The sequence below is a fragment of the Ranitomeya imitator genome, chromosome 10 (assembly GCF_032444005.1).
Source record: "Ranitomeya imitator isolate aRanImi1 chromosome 10, aRanImi1.pri, whole genome shotgun sequence".
Taxonomy (NCBI): Eukaryota; Metazoa; Chordata; class Amphibia; order Anura; family Dendrobatidae; genus Ranitomeya; species Ranitomeya imitator.
The window spans coordinates 76,468,521-76,490,950 of NC_091291.1; the positions used below are offsets into that span (position 1 = coordinate 76,468,521).

A 22,430-nucleotide genomic window follows, 5' to 3' on the forward strand; every position below is an offset into this window, starting at 1 on the left:
AAAAAGGAACAATGCAGAATAAAATTGTATAAATAATAGTGACAGCAAAGTTTAGATGTCATATAATAAATAGGAAAGTGCCTATGTGCAAAGTTGCAATCATAAAGCCTGAAAATCTCAGTCTACTACATTGGACCATGTAACAAGCTGTATACAGGTAAGCGATAAGGTGAAGAGGAAGGAATAAAGTGCATATGCAATAAAATAGTAGTGCAAAATATGCTAGGAGGTAAGCAAGACAATGAAGGTGATACACAAAGTATTGCCTAGCAAAATCATGGCTGCAGTGGCATGCTGGAACATTTAAATCCTCATATAGATGGTACATTACCTGCTATACTGTGTGTTGTCCCTTGGATGCGCCCACCCCGACGTGCGTTTCGGCATCTGCCTTCATCAGCTCCACCCTCAGGCTGTTAACCCGTTAAATTCCACTGTTGATCTCTGACAGCAGCATTTAACACGTAACGGCGGGGGAGTGTCATTCCAATTCTGTTTGTCGGTTACCATGACAGCCGGGGTCTTCTGAAGACCTTCATGCTTGTCATGACGATTCTTCTGTGGAAGCCTATGTATAGTAGAAGCTATCAGGCTACTGCAGGTTGAAGTCCCCCAAGGGGACTATTAAATACACTAAAAGTTTAAAAAAAAAAAAAAAAAATTCAAATTAAATTAAAAATAAACCAAAATGCACATTTGGTTGCGCTGCATTTGTAAATGTCAGATCCATCAAAATATAATATAATACTATTATTAAATGGTGCAATGAGAAAAAAATCGAAACACCAGAATTGTGGTCTTTTGGACATCACAACATTGCAATAAGAGACAAAACATCATATCTGCCCCAAAATGGTGTCAGCAAAGACGACAGCTCTGGGATCGAAACGTAAGCCGCTGCACAGCACTTTATCATGAAAATTAGCTTTACTGTCCTCGGGGAGGGGGAGAGGGGGGTGGGACTGCACAAGCAATAAAATAAATATATATTTTTTTATACAAATTTCCATATTTTTTCCTCAATTTAAATAATACAAAACAATACGTTTGGTATTTGCATAATCATACTGGTATTGAGAATCACATTGCCAGTTCAGTTTTACCATGTGCTGAGCATGTTAAATAAAAAACATTTTGTTTTGTTTTTTGCAATTTCAACACATTTGGATTTTTTTTTCCCACTTTCCAGTGCATCACATGATAAAATGAATGGTGTCATTCAAAAGAACAACTGGTCACAAAAAACACGTCTTCATATGTTTATGTGGTCAGAAAAATAGAAAAAGTTATGGCTTTTGGAAGAAGTGGAGGAAAACAAATTTAAATTGACCGCGGTGCGAAGGGGTTAAGTGCTCCAGTATGTAACAGCATTTTCCAAGCCTCTGCGTTACTGGCTCTTAATCCCCCGTAGTGCCACCGTCCTTTGCTTGATTGACAGCTCCCTGGCTTGACGACAGATTCAGTGAACTGGACACACACTTGTAGTGGTGGCTGTAGGGCACAATAAAATTATTTTTTTTGTTTTGTTTTTTTTTTCTTCACCTTCTTTCAGTGTAGAGCTATAATCAAAGGATTAGGCACCTAATGAATATTTTCTGATAGTTTTCACTGTAGGTGTGTACTTCTTCCTCCTGTGTGATGTTGACCAATCGCCAGCAGCACTCAAAGGAAAGAAGAGTGCTTCCCCATTAATAGCAGGTTTCTCAATGTAATGTCAGAATACCCTGATTTATCTCCTATAATCTTGTTCATGGGTTGAAACTGCTGGAACTAGAGCACAAGATAATGAACATCCTTCACCGCAGTCAGTTTGGGTGGGGGGAGGGTGCTGTACAGGTGAGTTTAGCGGTGTCTCATTACAAACCCTTCTATCTGCTTTACTTCTCTCATGGCATAGTCGGCTCTGATGTGCTGACACTCCCTCTACAATGCTATCAGGAAAGTTGTCCACTTATCTCTATTATGTTCAGCTAATGCATCCCTCTGCAGTAAAATCAGAGCAGGGTGTCATAGTATCTCACACAGGAGTGACCTGTTCTGAGCTGCTGTGGGCGTGTTCTTTTTCTCCTGTATGTTAATGTTTGCGTATGATTAGACTTGGTCATACAGGAAGAACAAGTACAAGCCCCCAGTGACAAATCTGTAGTAATGTGATGAACATGGCATTTTGTGATGACTTCTTACATTAAACTGTTGGGGAGAACATGACCAACGAAAACTTCAAGAATAGGTTTCGGACTAGAGAGACTAGAACGGCTCTCTTCAGAGCGATGTTGGTTTATTTGAGGTCTTGGAGGCTTCATCCTATTTCCCCAAATAATTATTTTTTTTTTTTTTTGTATTTTTGGATACTTGGGAGCACTGAAACTTCTGTACTAAATACTTCTGCCTCGCACAGAAGGGTGGGATGAAGCTTTGCTAGTTGGACCCCATTGTCTCTCCTTCCTAAATGGTCTGGATAGATTCATCATTGCTCTGCACACTTATTTTCTCTTGCAGTTACATTTTTCGCCTGAGCTGCACAAGACTTGGCCAGTGGGCGATTGGATACGTTACCGCGGATGGCAACATTTTACAGACCATTCCACACAACAAACCTCTGTTCCAGGCTCTGATTGATGGATTCCGGGAAGGATTGTAAGGGCCATAATCTCTTTCTAGCTTCATATGTTCTCGCGTCATGTACTTGCTGCTTCCTCAAGGTGTAGTCTAGTCTGAGATTGTCATGTATGAAGATATCATAAATGCCATGGTTCTTCAGCAAGTGCAAGTGTTTTTTTTTCCCTATCCAGAATAGATTTAATGAATCGTGGATCAGTGCTTATGCATATTTTGTTTTATGCCATGTCTGGATTTTGTGCCAATCGATTTTCTTCCCCTCTAATATTTTTGTGCTAATACAGAAAACATTTCAGATGTTACACTTCTGTAGCGCCATCATGTTCCGCATCACTTTACAGAACTTATCATTACTGTCCCCATTGAGACTCACCATCTAAATTCCCTATCAGTATGGCAAACACTGGGAGAACATACAAACTCTTTGCAGATGTTTTCCTTGGTGGGATTTGATGGCCATGTACCCTTATAAGTTCATATGGAAAACTCCTAGAGAAGATGGTATGCAGGACGATGTGCCCGCTGTTCTAGATTAAGATGCCCACCAGCATTAGTATTATTTTTTATTTCTCCTTCACCTCATTGGGGGACACAGCATGAACTATGGTCCTATGTCCCCCAATGAGTGCCTCGGGGGGAAAAAGATTTTACGGTGAGTACACAAAAATCCCTGTTTCTCCTTTGCCTCATCGGGGGACCCAGGACTTTAGTTCATGCTGTGTCCCCCAATGAGTGGCTCGGAGAAAAGGATTTTACAGTGAGTACACAAAAATCCCTGTTTTTTTCTGTGCTTGCAGCTATCTATTTCCAGATGGTCGAAGTCAGAACCCAGATTTAACAGGCCTATGTGAACCCACACCTCAGGACCACATCAAAGTTACTCAGGTAACTTCTGTCAGGTCAGCTGGCATGGTAAACAAGGATCGTGATGCCCTGGTTACCAGTGATGTGCCAATATGTTGTCTTTGCTTTCTTCTCCAGGAGCAGTATGAGCTGTACTGTGAGATGGGCTCCACCTTCCAGCTCTGTAAGATATGTGCTGAGAACGATAAGGATGTAAAGATTGAACCCTGTGGCCATTTAATTTGCACGCTGTGCCTCACTTCCTGGCAGGTCAGAATCTCATCTTCTTGGAATGCCGTTGTCTTCCATAATAGAATTTGTGAGAAAACCCCTTGTGTCTTCTGTTAGGAATCTGAAGGCCAGGGATGTCCTTTCTGCCGCTGTGAAATAAAAGGAACAGAACCTATTGTAGTGGATCCTTTTGACCCTAGAGGCGGTGGTATGGCAGAAATGTTACGCCACTGTCTAGACGGTGTTCCATCGCCTTGTTATGAAGATGATGACGACGATGGAAATGATTCCCTCTTCATGTTAGCTGGGGCCAAGGTTTGTCTTTTTTTATGGCTTTTCTCTTTGATTTAACAGGGTTTTAAAGTTTTAGGACGTTTTACACACACTGGTACTTTGTGTGATACTTATCTTCTGTTGTGTGGCTGGCAATGGATTGAAATACTGTCTTTTTTTTCCTTTTCAGATTGAAAGGCCTCCATCTCCGCTTTCAGTTGCTACACCGACAGCTCTACCACCTGTACCCCCTCGTTTAGACTTGCTCCAGCAAAGAACTTCAAATCCCCCGGGCGCATGTAGTCCTTCAACGAGCTCGAAGGTGAATCTCGAACATCTCTGCTTCTGCATAAGTTTGTGTAACACATGCATACATGCATATGTGTGTATACAGTTAGGTCTAGAAATAATATTTGGACAATGACACAGGTTTTATCACTTTAGCTCCAAAACATATTCAAAATGGTTGGATAATCAATATTGTGTACAAAGTCTCAGCTTTAATTTGAGGGTATTCACGTCCTAATTGGAGTAAGGCCATGTTCACGCGTTCAGTATTTGGTCAGTATTTTACATCAGTATTTATAAGCCAAAACCAGCAGTGGGTGATAATTACAGAAGTGGTGACGTGTTTCTGTTATACTTTTCCTTTGACTATTCTCCTACTTACCGTATATACTCGAGTATAAGCCGAGATTTTCAGCCCAAATTTTAGGGCTGAAAGTGCCCCCCTCGGCTTATACTCGAGTCACGGTAGCGGTGGGGTCGGCAGGTGAGGGGCTGAGGGCGCTGGGGTATACTTACCTAGTCCCAGCGATCCTCGCGCTGTCCCTGCCGTCCCACGGGCTTCGGCGCTGCAGCTTCTTCCTCTCTTCAGCGGTCACGTGGGACCGCTCATTACAGAAATGAATAAGCGGCTCCACCTCCCATAGGGGCGGAGCCGCTTATTCATTTCTCTAATCAGCGGTGCCGGTGACCGCTGATAGAGAAAGAAGCTGCAGCGCCGAAGACAGGAGGGGACAGCGCGAGGATCGCCAGGACTAGGTGAGTATGTTATATTCACCTGTCCTCGTTCCAGCCGCCGGGCGCCGATCCATCTTCCCGGCCGGCGCCTCCATCTTCCCGGCGTCTGCGCTCTCTGACTGATCAGGCAGAGGGCGCGATGACGCATATAGTGTGCGCGGCGCCCTCTGCCTGATCAGTCAGAGCAGAGACGCCGGGAAGATGGAGGCGCCGGAACGAGACGCTGGGAGCTGCAATCAAGGGAGGTGAGTATGTGTTTTTTTTTTTTATTGCAGCAGTATCAGCGGCAGCACAGATTAATGTGGAGCATCTATGGGGCACAGTGAACGGTGCAGAGCACCGTATAAGGCACAGCTAGGGGGCACAATGAACGGTGCAGAGCACCGTATATGGAGCACATCTATGGGGCACAGTGAACGGTGCAGAGCACCGTATATGGAGCACATCTATGGGGCACAGTGAACGGTGCAGAGCACCGTATATGGAGCACATCTATGGGGCACAGTGAACGGTGCAGAGCACCGTATATGGAGCACATCTATGGGGCACAGTGAACGGTGCAGAGCACCGTATATGGAGCACATCTATGGGGCACAGTGAACGGTGCAGAGCACCGTATAAGGCACAGCTAGGGGGCACAATGAACGGTGCAGAGCACCGTATAAGGCACAGCTAGGGGGCACAATGAACGGTGCAGAGCACCGTATAAGGCACAGCTAGGGGGCACAATGAACGGTGCAGAGCACCGTATAAGGCACAGCTAGGGGTCACAGTGAACGGTGCAGAGCACCGTATATGGCACAGCTAGGGGGCACAATGAACGGTGCAGAGCACTGTATATGGCACAGCTATGGGGCACAGTGAACAGTGCAGAGCACTATATGGCACAGCTATGGGGCACAGTGAACGGTGCAGAGCACTATATGGGGCACAGCTATGGGGAAATATGAATGGTGTAGAGCACTATATGGCACAGCTATGGGGAAATAATGATCTATTTTTATTTTTGAAATTCACCGGTAAATGCTGCATTTCCACCCTAGGCTTATACTCGAGTCAATAAGTTTTCCCAGTTTTTTGTGGCAAAATTAGGGGGGTCGGCTTATACTCGGGTCGGCTTATACTCGAGTATATACGGTATTTTGGCTTACATATGCTGATGTGAAATACTGAACTTGTGAACATGGCCCAAGGGTTTAGGAATTATAGCTTTTTAATATGTAAATTCCTCTATTTAAAGGGACTAAATGCAATTGGACAATTATCTCAAAAGCTATTTAATGGCCAAATGGGGTATTCCCTCATTAATCCATCATCAATTTAATAGGTAGAAGGTCTAAAGCTGATTCCAGGTATGACATTTTCATTTGGAACATGTTGCTGTGAACCCACAACATGCAGTCAAGGGAGCTCTTGATTGAAGTGAAAGAGACCATCATTAGGCTGAAAAAGGAAATCGTCCGTGTGATAGCAGAAATTTTAAGAGTGGCCAAATCAACAGTTTGGTACATTTTGCACAAAAATAGCACACAGGTGAGCTAGGAACTCAAAAAAGCCTGAACATCCACAAAGGCAACAGTGGTGAATGATCACAGAATCCTTTACATGGTGAAGAAAACCCTTTCACAACATCCACCTCAGTGAAGAACCTGCTCCAGGAAGTAGGCATTTCAGTATCTGTCTGCTGTAAAGCAAAATCTTCATGGGAGCAAATACAGAGTTCACCACAAGATGCAAACCATTAATCAGCCTTACAAATAGAAAGGTCAGATCTGACTTTGTCAAAAAATAACTAAATAAGTTGCCCAGTTCTGGAAAAGCATTCTTTGTACAGATTAAATGAAGGTCAACCTGTTCTAGAATGATGGTAAGAAAAGTATGGAGAAGGTTTGGAATGTCTCATCATCCAAAGCACAACACATCCTGGGTAACAGATGGCGGAGGCAGTGTGATATCGTGGGCATGCATGGCTTCCAATGGCGCTGGGTCACTAGTGTTTATTGATGATGTGACTGAAGACAGAAGCAGCTGGATGAATTCTGAAGTGTACAGGGTGATAGGTTCTGCTCATAATCCACTAAATGCAGCAACGCTGATTGGACAGATGGACAATGACCCAAAACATACTGCGAAAGCAACACATGAGCTTAAGGCAAAGGAGTGGAATATTCAGCAATGGCCGAGTCATCGCCAGATCTCAACCCCATCGAGCATCCATTTCACATGCTTAAGACAAAACTTCAGGCAGAAAGACCCACAAACAAGAAACAATGGAAGTCAGGTGTAGTAAAGCCCTGGAGGAAACCCAGCGTTTGGTGACGTCCATAGCTTCCAGTAGTAAAAATGAACATTTATGGTAAAGTTAATTTGTCCAATTTCTTTTGAGCTCATGAAATGAGTAGGCGTTGTAGAAAAACTGCTGCAATTGAGAAAATGTTTCCCAGGGTTTTTTTGTTTAATCCCTTTAGTGTGTGTGTATATATGTGTTGTATTTTATTTTATGTTTTATATATTGTGTCTGTAACTTTTTAAATGCCATTTTTTTTGTTTTTAACACTTTAGGCTTCTGCTAGTTTACATCACAAAGACAAACCATTGCCTGTCCCTCCAACACTTCGAGACCTCCCACCACCTCCACCCCCAGATAGACCGCATTCAATGGTCGGTGACAACAGACCTCAGAGGAGACCTCTTCCCTCCACTCCAGCAGAAAAGCCACTTCCTCTTCCCTCAAATCGTCCGGATCCTTGGCGTTCTGTTCCCAAAGCCCCAACGCCCAACTTAAATGCTAGTGACCCGTGGACTGGGGGCAAGGAGCTTACCAACAGGCACTCTCTGCCCTTCACGTTGCCTTCACATATTGATGATAAAAGGGTAGAACGTCATGGAAGCACACAGAGCTTGGACAACGCTGCTACAGTAAGTGCTGAAACAAGCAATGAGCTGGTAATGCGCTGCTAGCAGTAAGCTTATCTCATGCCCTTAACGTTATCTGCCAAAAGGTACCGTTACACTAAACGACTTACCAACGATCACGAACAGCGATACGACCTGGCCGTGATCGTTGGTAAGTCGTTGTGTGGTTGCTGTGGAGCTGTCGCACAGACAGCTCTCTCCAGCGACCAACGATCAGGGGAAAGACTTCAGCATTGTTGAAACTGTCTTTAACGATGCCGAAGTCCCCGGGTAACCAGGGTAAACATCGGGTTACTAAGTGCAGGACCGCGCTTAGTAACCCGCTATTTACCCTGGTTACCATTGTAAAAGTTAAAAAAAAAAAAAAACAGTACATACTCACATTCCGATGTCTGTCACGTCCCCTGGTATCCACAGGGTTAAAACTGCTTTCGGCAGGAGCGCTGCTAATGCACGCGCTGCTGCCGAGAGCTTTCCCTGCACTGTTGTCAGCGCCGGCAGTAAAGCAGCGGTGACGTCACCGCTGTGCTTTGCTTTACGGCCGGCCGGCGCTGACACAGTGCAGGGAAAGCTCTCGGCAGCAGCGTGTGCATTAGCAGCGCTCCTGCCGAAAGCAGTTTTAACCCTGTGGACGCCGGGGGACGTGACAGACATCGGAATGTGAGTATGTACTGTTTTTGTTTTTTTTTTACTTTTACAATGGTAACCAGGGTAAACATTGGGTTACTAAGCGCGGCCCTGCGCTTAGTAACCCGATATTTACCCTGGTTATCAGTGAACACATCGCTGGATCGGCATCACACACGCCAATTCAGCGATGACAGCGGGTGATCAGCGACCAAAAAAAGGTCCTGATCATACCCAGCGACCAACGATCTCCCAGCAGGGGCCTGATCGTTGGTCGCTGTCACGCTTAACGATTTTGTTAACGATATCGTTGCTACGTCACAAAAAGCAACGATATCGTTAACGAAATCGTTATGTGTGAAGGTACCTTTAGTTTCTAATCCAATGTATAACTATCTGATCTACAAGGTAGTATAACATATTTTTTTTTTTTTTTAACTCAAATGTGACCATTTGATCTATTTTTCAGAGTGGATGTATGGAGCTTTTGGCAGGGCTTGATATTGATGATCCCAAAGTGAAGCCATCTTCTTCTGCCAATGCCATCTACTCTTTGGCCGCCAGGTAAAATCATTGTAATTTAGTGTTTTTATTTATTTAAAACCAAAGGATTTTTCTGAACCCAAGTTTAGTATTCATGTAGAGTTTCACAAAGCTCCTATAGAAGATCCATCACCTTTTATTTACAAGGCTTGACCTTATGGGTATGTGCACACGAAATCTCTCAGCAAATTCTGCCTGAAAAAATGCTCATTAAACATTAACACATTCACAACATATGAGGTATATTCCCCTTTGATGCAGGCTCCATTGCTGAGCCCGAATCTTTTCTAGCACATGACAGCTGATTTCATCAGCTGTCTTGTGCCTCTAACAGCTGCGGGTGGAATTACAATCCATCCGTGGCTGTTCACATGTTAAATGCTGCTGTCAATCTCTGACTACGGCATTTAGCATGCACGCTCCGGAAGCACGTCACTAACCCTTCCCATCTGTACCCTGTCACATGATCGCGGGGCGTTGATGGGTTGGCATGACAACAGGTGGGGGGTCTGCAGGAGACCCCTGTGGTTGTCATTGCAAATTTGTGATGAGAATTTTTACTAACCATAGCAAGGCTGAAGCTCTGCTGTGTAGGACAAGCGATTAGAAGATCGCAACTTCAAGTCTCCTATGAAGACTATTGAAGCCAGAGAAAAAAAAAACATATGTAAAAGTTTAAATCACCCCACTTTTTCCCCATTCAAAATAAAAAATAAAAATTCACATGTTTGGAATCGCCACGTTCAGAAATGCCCAATCTATCAAGATATGAAAATAATTTGATCAATAAACTGGATAGTGATAAAAAAAATCAAAACTATTTTGTTTTTTGTCGACGCAACATTGCAAAAAAATGCAATAACACGTGATCAAAAGTTCATGTCTAGCCCAAAATGGTGACGCTACGGGTCTTGGTAAATGGCGTGCGTTGTTTTTTTTTTTGTTTTTTTTTTTTATCAAACTTTGGAATTTTTTTTTCACCACATAAAAATAAAAAAGAACTTACACATGTTCATTATCTGTGAACTCATGATGACCTGGAGAACCATAATGGCAGGTCTGTTTTAGCATTTAGTGAACATGGTAAAAAAACAACTGCGGAATGAAACATTTATTGTAATTCCACCACACTTGGATTTTTTTTCCCCATCTTCCAGTACATTATATGGTAAAATGAATGGTGTCGTGCAAAAAACAAGCCTTCACATGGCCATATTGACGGAAAAATTAAAAAAAAAGTTATGGCTCTGGGAAGAAAGGGGGCGAAAAAAAAAACGGAAAAAGGTCTGGGGATGAAGGGGGTAAAAAGAAAGGTTATGTTCACTGCAATGTAGAAATGATGCTGTGCATAAGGTCACGTATTTTTTTTGTACTTTTTAACCTCTTCATGTTTCTCATGGTAAAACGAGCATCTTCTGCCTCACCACGATGCAGGTTCTTTGTCGTCGGAAGTCTTGTGCACATACACGACCTCTCGTTTCAGAGATGAATATGAGGATTTGGGTCTGTTGGGCGTGTGGGAGTAAGGGGCAATGCCACACACATTTGACGGAGGTTGGGGTAGTAACGCCCATCTTATGTTCCCACAGACCATGCAGGAATTCATACCTCCGTTGTAGCAGCATCGTGGAATGTTCTGCGTTATTTAAAAAACTGTCTACATTGAAGATGGCAACACACCTTTTCTTTTGTACATAATTTAGATTTAAATAATAAAATTTTGATTAATTACATGATACATTTCCCTGAAAGGAGATATCCGGGACTTAAAAAAAAAAAAAATGCACTAACAGGCATGTAGCTGCTAACAGAGGCAACTACCTGCCTGTTGTACCCAGTGCCGTTCATTGACCGCTCTTGCCGGAGATTCTGCTGCTGCCTGTCAAGAGCGGCTTTTTCTTTTCCTGTTGACAGGATGGGGCTACTGGTGTCATGCTGATTGATAGCGGGCTGTCCACTGACTAATTGGGGAAAGCCGACTGTCAATCAGCATGACACCAGTAGTCCTGCCCTGTCAACAGGAAGAGAAACCACTGCTGTGCTGACGAAGCAGCTGAATCTCTGGCAAGAGCGGTCAATGACTGGTGCCGGGTACAACATGCAGGTAGTTTCCTCTAACTACATGCCTGTTGGTGCTTACATGCTTTTTTTTTTTTTAAGTCTCGGATATCTTTCCTAATTTTGCAAGAATGCTAATGTGCCCTTTTTGTTACTAGAAGATCCTGTGGTCATTGAGTTCCCCTCTCCTTCCTGGTGTGATGCCCTTACATCACAATCCAGTACCACGAATTCTGCATTCAGCATGACTGTTCTGAAGCCGGAAATGTCAGTGGAGGAAATGGATATAGAATTGCAGTTGAGCAGCCTGGAGCTGTCAGACGGAACAACCACTTCTTGTTTCATAACCATAAGTAGGAAAAGAGAAGCGGTCTTCATGTGTGAAGTGGGCCGTTTCTGCTCGGTTCCCCCTGCTCTGCCTTGTAGTTTGGGGGGGGGTTGGGTTTATTTTTTTGGTAACTGAGCCGTACAGTTCCAGAGATCAGGGTCTTTTTATATAAAGTTCTCATTTTATAATAATTCTAGAGAATCCCAACCATTCACGCCTCCTTGGAAAAGATTATCAACATTTGCACAAAATTGAAAAGTCCCTTCTCTTCTTAACCATATGGCGGATTTCTTTATTCTCTATTAAGCTAATGGTAGCCACTGAAATGTGTTTTTTTTTTAAGTTTATCAAAAACAAAGATAAAATGAAAAATCTGCATATTTGGTTTCCCCACGTATGTAACAAAACATAAGCAAATCCAATTTTTTTTCTTCTTTTTTTTTTAAATCTCTCCTTCCCTAGTAAAAAGTTATGAGCCCCAAAATGGTGCCCACTACAGCTCATCATGCGAGCAATAACCCTTCACACCGCCCTATTGGTGAAACACATTTCTGGCTTTAACAATCTGCCGACGACAAAACTGTATATTCTGTTATTTTGTCAGGTATAACGAGAATACGGCGGTGCTGTAATTGCTCAGTTTTCTGTACTTGCCGGATTTTGCATTCATAATCACTTCTATAAAGCGGATCGGTCTCTGGATTTCATAAAAAGGCATTAAATACACCTTGGATCTGATGAGGCTGATGTACTTATCCAGAATGGCTTTACTATCCTTTCCGAAGTTTCTGGCTTGATATTCAGATGCGTTTTTTCTGAGCCCAGCTGACACGCTCGTTTTAATATCTTGGATTTTCAAAGTCTGTACACCAGCCTCAATAGGTCTGCGATCTCTTTATTAATGTGTACAGGTTGTATCCACACGAAGCATTCTCCTTAACCCCTTCCTGAAGCCTGATGTAGTGGGATGTCCTGTCCAGCGGTCATCCTCTCCTAGCAGTAGTGATGGAGTTCAGCATTGCGTGTGGCTGATAAATGTCACTCTGGGTCCCTGACTTAACCATTTAAGGTGCACAGTTCTGCTCCCGTGTCCCGTGTATCTGCTGTTCCCCTGCCATGTGAATGGGGGTGTTAATGGGATACTGCTGCGGACCCCCTTGGTTTCATTGTTAATGCTGGTTTTAAGTCCAGGTTGAGATATTACAGTATATAAAACAAGCGATCACAGGTTCAGTTCCCAGTAAAAATGCTATAAAATCGTTAAAACCAGAAGATGTTTGAGAAATGATTGTGTTCTTAGTATCTTGTATGGTAAGATGAGATGCTCCTGCAGTCTTGGCTCTTCCTCCGGGTTGTTATTTTTTCCCATCTTCTTCCATTATAGGCCGTTCCCAGTGCCAAAACCTCCATTAGGAGATCATTCAGAAAGTGCTGATGATTCCGAATACATGTGTCCATCCTCCCGACCGGTTCTTCCCACCATGGTACCTAAATGTGAGCGGCCAGTGGAAGTGATGACTCCTGGGATGAGGTTAGCAGATCTTTTGCCCTGGGTTATATATTTGTGGTGTTGGAGCTCAATACTGACGTCTTTCTTTCTGTTTTAGGCCCGGGGAGCCGTTGATTGAAAGAGACTCATATGAGACCATGTACAACATCCAGTGCCAATCGGCACCGGTGGTCCTGGAGCCGGGGAGAGAAGCGGGTAAGACTCGTGACCCTCCTGGAAAGCTTTGTCTATGTAGTGAAGGACTATGATTAGCGCCTTAAAAGCTGCTATATCCTAATTGTAGTTATTGTAGTTAACCCCTTCTTGACATCTGCCATAAATGTACGGCGCCAGTCGGAAGTGGGTGTATGGGACAGGTTCCTGCAGCGAGCCCACCCAACAGCGGCAGCTGGTGGCTGAGTATTCCAGCCAGGCTCTTCCGCTAACAATTGCCAGTGAAGTGGTGCTCCACTCAACGATTGTTAACCTTTTTAATGCCGCGGTCAATCTCTAACATAGGCATTTGGCACACACCGACGTTCATGCGCGTAATTCTCTATGCCCATCAGCGGGTCTGTGATGTGATCGCGGGTTGTCATGACAGCCGGGAATCAGCTGATGACCCCCATACCTGACATTACAGGAGTCCCTTTTAAACCCTGCCCGTGGCCGGGCTTAGGAGACACTGGTTTCTGCGATATAAAGAGGCATTGCTGTGTTTAGCACAAGTGATGGGATGATCACATCTTCAAATCCCCTAAGGGGCTAACAATAACGTAAACCCCTTACCAACATCGTGCATACATTTACATCAACGTCAGAATCCCTCCCTTTGATGTGGGCTCCGGCGGTGAGCCCACATCTTTCCTGGCACATATCTGCTGTCTTGAACTACTGACATGTGCCCGCAATAGCCGCGGGTGGAATCGCAATCCCCCACGGCCATTAACAAGTTAAATGCTGCTGTCAAACACTGAACTCTGAACATCGCCTCTATGTAGCAGAGCCGATCGGACTATGGCAGCTTCTAGTCTCTCATGGAGACTATTGAAGCATGCCAAAAGTTAAAAATAAAAATGTTTTTAAAAATATAAAAAGATCAAATCACTCCGCTTTCGCCCCATTAAAAATAAAACAAAAATAAAATCAAACACATATTTGGTATCGCCGTGTTCAGAATCGCCGTATCAATTAAAAAAAAAAAAAAGGATTAACCTGATCGCTAAACGGTGTAGCAAGGAAAAAAGTAAAAATGCCAAAATGCTCTTTTTTTTTGGTCGGTGTGACATTGCATTAAAATGCAATAATGGCCGATCAAAAGATCATATCTGCACCAAAATGGTATTATTGAAAAGTCAGCTTGGCGTGCAAAGAATAAGCCCTCACCCAACCCGAGATCACGAAAAATGGAAACGCTACGGGTGTCGGAAAATGGCATAATTTAAAAAAAAAAAAGTTTTTTGGTTTTTTTTAACAAAGTTTGAAATTTTTTTTTTCACCACTTGGATAAAAAATAACCTAGACATGTTAGGTGTCTATGAACTCGTAATGACCTGGAGAATCATAATATCAGGTCAGTTTTAGCATTTAGTGAACCTAACAAAAAAGCCAAAGAAAAAACAAGTGTGGGATTGCACTTTTTTGCAATTTCACCGCACTTGGAATTTTTTTCCCGTTTTCTAGTACATGACATGGTAAAACCAATGGTGTCGTCCAAATGTACAACTCGTCTCGCAAACAATAAGCCCTCACGCGGCCATATTGATGAAAAAATAAAGTTATGGCTCTGGGAAAGAGGGGAGTGAAAAACGAAAATGCAAAACTGAAAAAAGCTCAGGGGGTTAAAAAGTAAAAATAAAATACGGTAGTTTATATTGCCACTTTCCCCTATCTATATGTTTATGTATGTATCGAGCCGCGCCCACTCCGCATAGCAGGCACAGGCCACATCTGGCTCCGTCATGTCTAGAATGGAGTTGCTCCTGTGAGGTATGACATCAAGGGACAGGGAGGAGCCTCATGGATAGAGGTGTGAGGGGGAAAATGGGAGATGTCATCGGGAAAATGAGAGAAGTGAGGTGCTGCTGCAGTATGAGGCTGTGAACAGAGAAGAGTGAGGCGCTGCAGGTGGAGGCTGTGTATAAGGCCACATTCACACGTTCAGCATTTGGCCAGTATTTTACCTCAGTATTTATAAGCCAAAACCACGAGTGGGAGAAAAATACAGAAATGGTGACGTGTTTCTAATAAACTTTTCCTCTGATTGTTTTATTTCAAGTTTTAGCTTACAAATACTGAGGTAAAAATGCTGACCAAATAACGTGTGAGCGAGGTCTAATACAGGAGGAGATGACAGTTATATATTATATACAGCGGAGATGACATACAGGTATATACTGTATACAAGAAGAGATGACATACAGGTATATACAGGAGGAGATGACACACAGGTATATACTATATACAGGAGCAGATGACATACAAGTATATACTGTATACAGAAGGCGATGACATACAGCTATATACTATATACAGGGGAGATGACATACAGGTATATACTGAGGTGAAAATGGAGGTGTGAGGTGAAAATTGAGAGGTGTGATAGGAAAATAGAGGATGAGGGGAAAACGGTGGAGTGATCTGAAGGTGTTGAGGGGGAAAATGAGAGACGTGATGGGAAAATGAGAGAAGTGAGGTGCTATAACTACCATATATACTCGAGTATAAGCCGAGACCCCTAATTTTGCAACAAAAAACTGGGAAAACTTAATGACTCGAGTATAAGCCTAGGGTGGAAAATGCAGCAGGTACCGGTAAATGTCAAAAATAAAAATATATACGGTACCAATAAAAGTAAAATTAATTGAGACATCAGTAGGTTAAGTGTTTTTGAATATCCATATTGAATCAGGAGCCCCATATAATGCCCCATACAGTTCATGATGGCCCCATAAGATGCTCCATACAAAATACACTCCATATAATGCTCCATACATTTTATGATGGGCCCCAGAAGATGCTCCATATTAAAATATGCCCCATATAATGCTCCACAAATGCTGATTATGGCCCCATAAGATGCTCCATAGAGATATTTGCCCCACATAATGCTGCACATGGCCCCATAAGATGCTCCATAAAGACATTTGCCCCCTTTAATGCTGCTCAAATGGTGATTATGGCCCCATAAGATGCTCCATAAACACATTTGTCCCATATGCTGTTGCTGCGATTAAAAAGAAAAAAAAAATCACATACTCTCCTCTCGTCGCTCAGGCCCCCAGCACTTGCAATATTTACCTGTCCCCGTTCCACCGCTGGGCGCAGCTGCGTCTTCCGCATCCTCTGCACTGACTGTTCAGGCAGAGGGCGGCGCACACAAATCGCGTCATTGCGCCCTCTGACCTGAGCGTCACTGCAGAGGACGCGGAAGACGGAGCGGCGCCCGGCGGTGGAACGAGGGACAGGTGAATATCGCGCAATGCCCCCATACTCGCCTGCTCCTGGCGCGGTTCCTGCACATCCCTGGTTCTGCAGGCGCCGGCAGCTTCTTCCTGTTTTGAGCGGTCACATGATACCACTCATTACAGTAATGAATATGCGGCTCCACCCCTACGGGTCCATATTCATTACTGTAATGAGCGGTACCATGTGACAGCTCAACGCTGGAAGAAGCTGCCGGCGCCCGGAGAACCAGGGACGTGCAGGGACCGCGCCAGGAGCAGGTGAGTATGATTAGACAGCTGCCGCTCCCCCTCCCCTGCCAACCCCTGGGAATGACTCGAGTATAAGCCGAGAGGGGCAATTTCAGCCTAAAAAAATGGGCTGAATTTCTCGGCTCATACTCGAGTATATATATTAACTACAGCTAGATACTATGCCCATGCAATGTCGGGCTCTTCAGCTAGTTAAAAATAAAGATTAAAAAAGTACAGGTCATATCTCCATGTTCAGAAAAGTTCAATCTATCCCAATCTAAAAACAATTAACCTGACGATAAACTCCATAAACAACAAAAATTCAAGAACTCCAAAATTTAAGTTTTTGGATTTTTTTTTCTTGTTTTTAGTCGCCTTAGTTCCATAAAAACTGCTGCAAGAGGCGATCAAAAAGTCACATCTAATCCAAAATATTAATAAAAACGTTGTCTTGCCCCACAAAAAATAAGCCATCACACAGCTCCATCGGCTAAAATAATGAAAATGGTACGGGTCTCAAAAAATGGTGACACAACCCCAGAAAAATTTTTTTTTTTTTTTTTTTGTAACCTCTGATTTATTTATTTTTCTCCTACGCCTTATTGGGGACACAGGACCATGGGTGTTATGCTGCTGCCACTAGGAGGACACTAAGTTAACACATAAAGAATAACTCCTCCCCTGCAGTATACGCCCTCCTGCTGGCTCCAAGTGAACCAGTTCTTGCTTAGTGTCTATAGGTGGCACTTGGGTCTGTTTCAGACGCCACCGTTTTTATTTAAATTTTTATTCTATTTTTTTCTTAACGGAGCGAATAGGGGCGATGGACCCTTTCTAGGTTCCGATCTCCCCCGAACCATCAACAGGCAAGTACGTGGAGCGTTCCTCCCGTATCCTTTCCTGCAACGTTGGATGCCAGCCCTGAGCACACCTTACGGGCGACAGTTCCTTCGCGTTCCGATCTCCCCCCTCCATAGCACGCGACCACATGGAGTAGCCCTCCATCTACCTCTCCTGGAGCCAGGTGCATAGCCGGACATATTATGAATGGCGTTCGTGCAGCCCCCCTCTGCATCACCACTGATATAGCGGATGGCGCATGGCAGCAGAAGCTCTCCACCCCCTCCCTGACTATGGCGACGGTGGATTGAGCACCGGCCCACCGCATCTACCGTGAGTACACTGCAGGGGCCGAGGCGCTGGGGGGTCCTGGTCCCCGGGATATGGAAGGTCCGCACCTCTAACAGAAAGCCTGGGTCCTTGGGTGGTCCGCAGCGCGCATTTTTAATGGAGTGCTCCTCAGGATGGCACTAATAGCGGTCATGACCCCACAGGCCGCAACCGCAAGCTTTTCAAGTTTAGTCCCCGGCTTTTCTCCTCGTACAGGCCAGAGTCCTTGGTCACGCCCACCGGCAATTACCGCCGCTCATCTTTTCCAGCGCTTCTCGTTCCATGAGAAGCGCTCACAGATCTCGGTGGCCATCTTGGTACACCCAGCGCTGATCCTGCAGCGCTGCTCCAGCCCTCTTAATCTCTGGATCCAGGGTCACAACCGATATACAGCCTTCAGGACCATACATTGCGGACCTCCCCTGGAGACTCAAGACACAGGACCTGGGTAAGCTGCAGATACATAGCTTAACCCTTCCCCTGCTAGTAAGCGCTATCATCAAGGTTACTATGTCTCAATCAAGGCCTCACAAAAAGTCTGGGAAAACCCACACTGTATTTTTTGCTGCATGTACCTCTTGTAAGGTCTCATTACCCCGGGGTCAAAATACTGCATTGTACACAGCTTGTGAACCGGCGACTGTTCAGGAACCACCTGTTACTGATACCGAACCTAGTGAGCCTGGTCCCCCTGAGTGGGCTACCTCCCTTACCCGGTCTATGGCATCCCTGGCAAAAGCGTTAGAATGGTTCCGAGACCCCTCCTCTAACCAGGGCACTCTTACGGAAGACGCTTCCGATCCTCAAAACCCCTCGTACTCTAAGGGTCGTACCTTGCCAAGGGGCTCTTGCCCTTCCAGAAAGAGGACTCATGCCATATCCCCAGACCATCACCGGGATTCGGGTTCTGAGAGCTCCATTTCTCGCTCCCCTTCCATTGGGGCTAGCAAAGCACCTGTTTCAGAGGACGATTATCAGGAGACTCTCGATTCTCTGAGTCAGTAAATAAGGCTTTGAAACTTGAGGAGGAACCTTTTTTTTTTTTTATTCAAATAAATTTTTATTAAGAATAACAAGGCAATTAACATGTTACATTTACATTTTCAATATAGAGAATTCCCCCCCCCTCCCCCTTCAAACAGCCCCCTTCGATTCCAAAGCCCCCCACCCCCACCCCACAAAGCAGCTCATCTTGTTAATTACTACCATCATTAAAACAATAGAGTATCTAATCCCTCAACCATTCGTATAAGCCACACTTCACATTACTATCCCATAGCAATCCATGGAGACCACATTTTATTGAACGTTTCAGTTTTCCTTCTTCTTATAAATCCCTTTTTCTAGTGTCAGGCCCTGCTTCACATACTGGAGGAACTCTCCTCTTGACGGCGGCTCTTCCCTAATCCAGTTTCTAGCTATCACCTTCCTAGCCATGTATAACAATCTGGCTATAGCTATCTTTAGGTGTTTATCCACTCCAATCTCATCCACGCATCCCAACAAACAGACAACTGGATCCCTTGGCACCATGCATCCATACGCACCTTCCATACGACTCAAAACTACCACCCAGAAGGCAGCCAACCTCGGACATGTCCACATCATATGGAAAATGTCTGCATCCGTAGACCTACACCTCGGACATTCAGAGTCATTACGCAATCCTGCCTTATATAGCACCATCGGAGACCTATAAACTCTGTGTATCACATAGAGCTGTGACAGTCTATACGGTTCACTCAGCGACAGTTTTGGGATCCATTCCAACACCGACTCCCAAGTCTCGTTATCTATTGGGCCCAAATCCCTTTCCCATTTAGCTCTTGCCATTATTGGAAGCCCCAATAGAAAAGTGTGCAACAGATCCCTGTACAGAGTGGATATGACTCCTCCAGTCGTCCCGTCATTACACACATACTCCAGTACTATTCCCTTTGAATCCTAATACCTCCGTTCCTACTCTGAGCTCCAAAGGCATGCCTCATCTGCAAATATTGATACTCCCCTGCAGACCCAAGACCAAATTCCGCCTGCAATTGGGAAAATGATTTCAGTTCACCTTGTTCAATTATTTGATACACATACTGAATCCCTTTGCCCAACCACTCTATCAGTACCCCCAATGCCTCAAATTCTTTCAGATTGTTATTATGCCATAGCGGCGAGTATCTAGTCAAGTCCGTGATCCCACGTATGTGCCTCAATCTACTCCACAGCTTGCGTATCAACAGCAAAGTCGGATATAGCTTCTCCAAACTCTCCAAGGATCCATCCTCCAAACATTGCACCACTGGCCTTCTTTTTGTCACCACCTCCATCAACCGCTGTACTGCCCCAGATGACCCCTCATGCGCCCAGCCCCTTAAATACTGACTCTGGGCTGCAAGAAAGTACAACTCAGGGTTAGGCAATGCCAGACCCCCATCATCCTTGGGTCGCTGAAGTGTCTCCAGTTTGATACGCGGATGCTGCCTCCCCCAAACCAGATTCCTAAACAGAGAGTTGATCTGTCTAAATTTCCCACGTGGTATCCAAACCGGCGCATTGTGAAGAATATACAGTATTTTCGGCATCAGAATCATTTTGATAAGATTCACCCTGCCTACCACAGACAAATGTAGCTTAAGCCATGCATCCGCTTTTGCCTTGAGGGCACCCAAGATTGGAGTCAGATTCTCATGTATATAGTCAGTGACCGGCATAGATACCCATATTCCCAGGTACTTAAATTTACTCGTCACCTCCAGACGCCCATCCTCCAATGGTTCCCCATCCACATCGTCCACCTTAAACAAGATAGACTTACTCCAATTTATCCTAAGTCCCGACACTGATCCGAATCGTTCAATAATCCCAATGGCTCCCTCCAAGGATGCAACCGGGTCAGCCAGAAACAACAAAATATCATCCGCATACAACGCCACCCTTTCTTCAATCACCCCATATTTAAACCCCGTCATCTCATCAGACTGTCGAAGTGTAGCGGCCAGTGGTTCCACCGCCAGAGCAAACAAAAGGGGGGAAAGCGGACACCCCTGTCTCGTCCCTCTAGCCAATTGTATGGTCCGTGACAACTCCCCGTTTACCCTAACCCTGGCCATCGGCATCGAGTACATTAATTGAATCCATGATATGAACTGCGGTCCAAACCCCATTCTTCGCAACACCTGCCAGAGATACCCCCACTCCACACTATCGAACGCCTTGTGAGCGTCTAAAGATGCAATAACTCTCTGGCCACAGTTATCGGCTTTGAGTTGCAAGTTCATATACAGCCTTTGTAGATTAATCGCAGTTGACCTATCGGGCATAAAGCCAGACTGGTCTGAGTGTATCAGGCCAGAAATAACACTTGTCAACCTCATCGCCAACACCTTAGCCAGGAGTTTAACGTCGATAGTAAGCAAAGAAATTGGCCGATATGAATCCGGCTGTGTCGGGTCTTTCCCCTCCTTTGGAATCACCACTATTGTGGCCTCCCGCATAGATGCCGGTAGCCTTCCACCATTCGTAGCCTCTTCCAAGACCGCCTTCAATTTAGGGATCAACACTTCCCCCAAGCTTTTATAAATTTCGGCAGGAAATCCGTCTACGCCAGGCGCCTTCCCATTAGCCATCGACTGCAATGCCCGTCCCAGTTCCTCCTCCGTAATGGGAGCCTCCAAATCCTCCCTAGCTGTGTCACTCAGCCTCGGGAGCTCCAACTCCTCAAGGAACGCCACGTGTCCTCCATTGACCCATCTACCCGAGAGGAGTATAAGTCTGCGTAAAAATCTGCAAAAGTCTCCAAAATCTCTGAAGTCTCAGAAACAGCAACACCACTCCCAGTCACCAAAGAGTGAACAAAGGAAGTATTTCTCTGGGCAGATGCCACCAGCGACAGCAAATGACCCACTGATTCACCCTCCTGGTAATAGGCCAAATTCATGAATTCCCTCTTCCTTTCAGCCTTACTCAGCAAGACCGCCTCTAGCTGGCTTTGAGCTGCCTTTAACCTCCTCCCAGCCTCCAAAGTACCCATTATTACCATCTCATCTTCAGCCACCCTCAGCCCATCTATCGCCAGCCTCTCTGCCTCTCTCGATTTCCGCTTACACCTGCTAATATCCCTAAACAACAGCCCTCTCAAGTACGCTTTCATGGCTTCCCACACAGTAAGCACATCTACGCTACCCTCATTTATCTCAAAAAATTCCACCAATTCCTTCTTAATCTTCTCCAAGTCTATACTGTGTAGCCAATTAGGGTGAATTTTCCACTCCCTCCTGCTCCCGGTCTGCGTCCCCACTGATCGAAATTCCACTTCAACTGGACTATGGTCTGAGAGAGCCCTAGGTAAATATCTCACGTCCCTTACCATCGTATCTAGTAATCGGTTACCCAGTGCCAGATCAATCCTAGACAGCGTACCATGAGCTGGTGAGTAGCATGAATACGCCCTTTCCCCGATATGCCTAACTCTCCATAAATCAACCATGCCCACTTCCCCGACATAAGTCCCAAACGTAGTGGTATGTCCCACCGTCCTATTCTGGGGGTTTTTGTTCTTATCCCAAAAGTCATCACATATATTATTAAGGTCGCCGATAATTAGTAATGGTAACGGTCC

At 44.7% G+C, this 22,430-nt stretch overlaps 1 protein-coding gene across 1 annotated transcript in view; it reads left to right on the top strand.

Annotated features, from left to right (window-relative positions):
- CBL (Cbl proto-oncogene) overlaps positions 1–22,430 on the top strand; it is a 103,442-nt gene that overhangs the window by 67,454 nt on the left and 13,558 nt on the right. Inside the window, exons 6-14 of the mRNA XM_069741761.1 lie at positions 2,500–2,637; positions 3,417–3,504; positions 3,601–3,732; positions 3,811–4,008; positions 4,157–4,288; positions 7,552–7,908; positions 9,002–9,096; positions 12,846–12,992; positions 13,069–13,166. Of these exons, the coding sequence (XP_069597862.1) occupies positions 2,500–2,637; positions 3,417–3,504; positions 3,601–3,732; positions 3,811–4,008; positions 4,157–4,288; positions 7,552–7,908; positions 9,002–9,096; positions 12,846–12,992; positions 13,069–13,166 (1,385 nt within the window). The remainder of the gene's footprint in view (positions 1–2,499; positions 2,638–3,416; positions 3,505–3,600; positions 3,733–3,810; positions 4,009–4,156; positions 4,289–7,551; positions 7,909–9,001; positions 9,097–12,845; positions 12,993–13,068; positions 13,167–22,430) is intronic.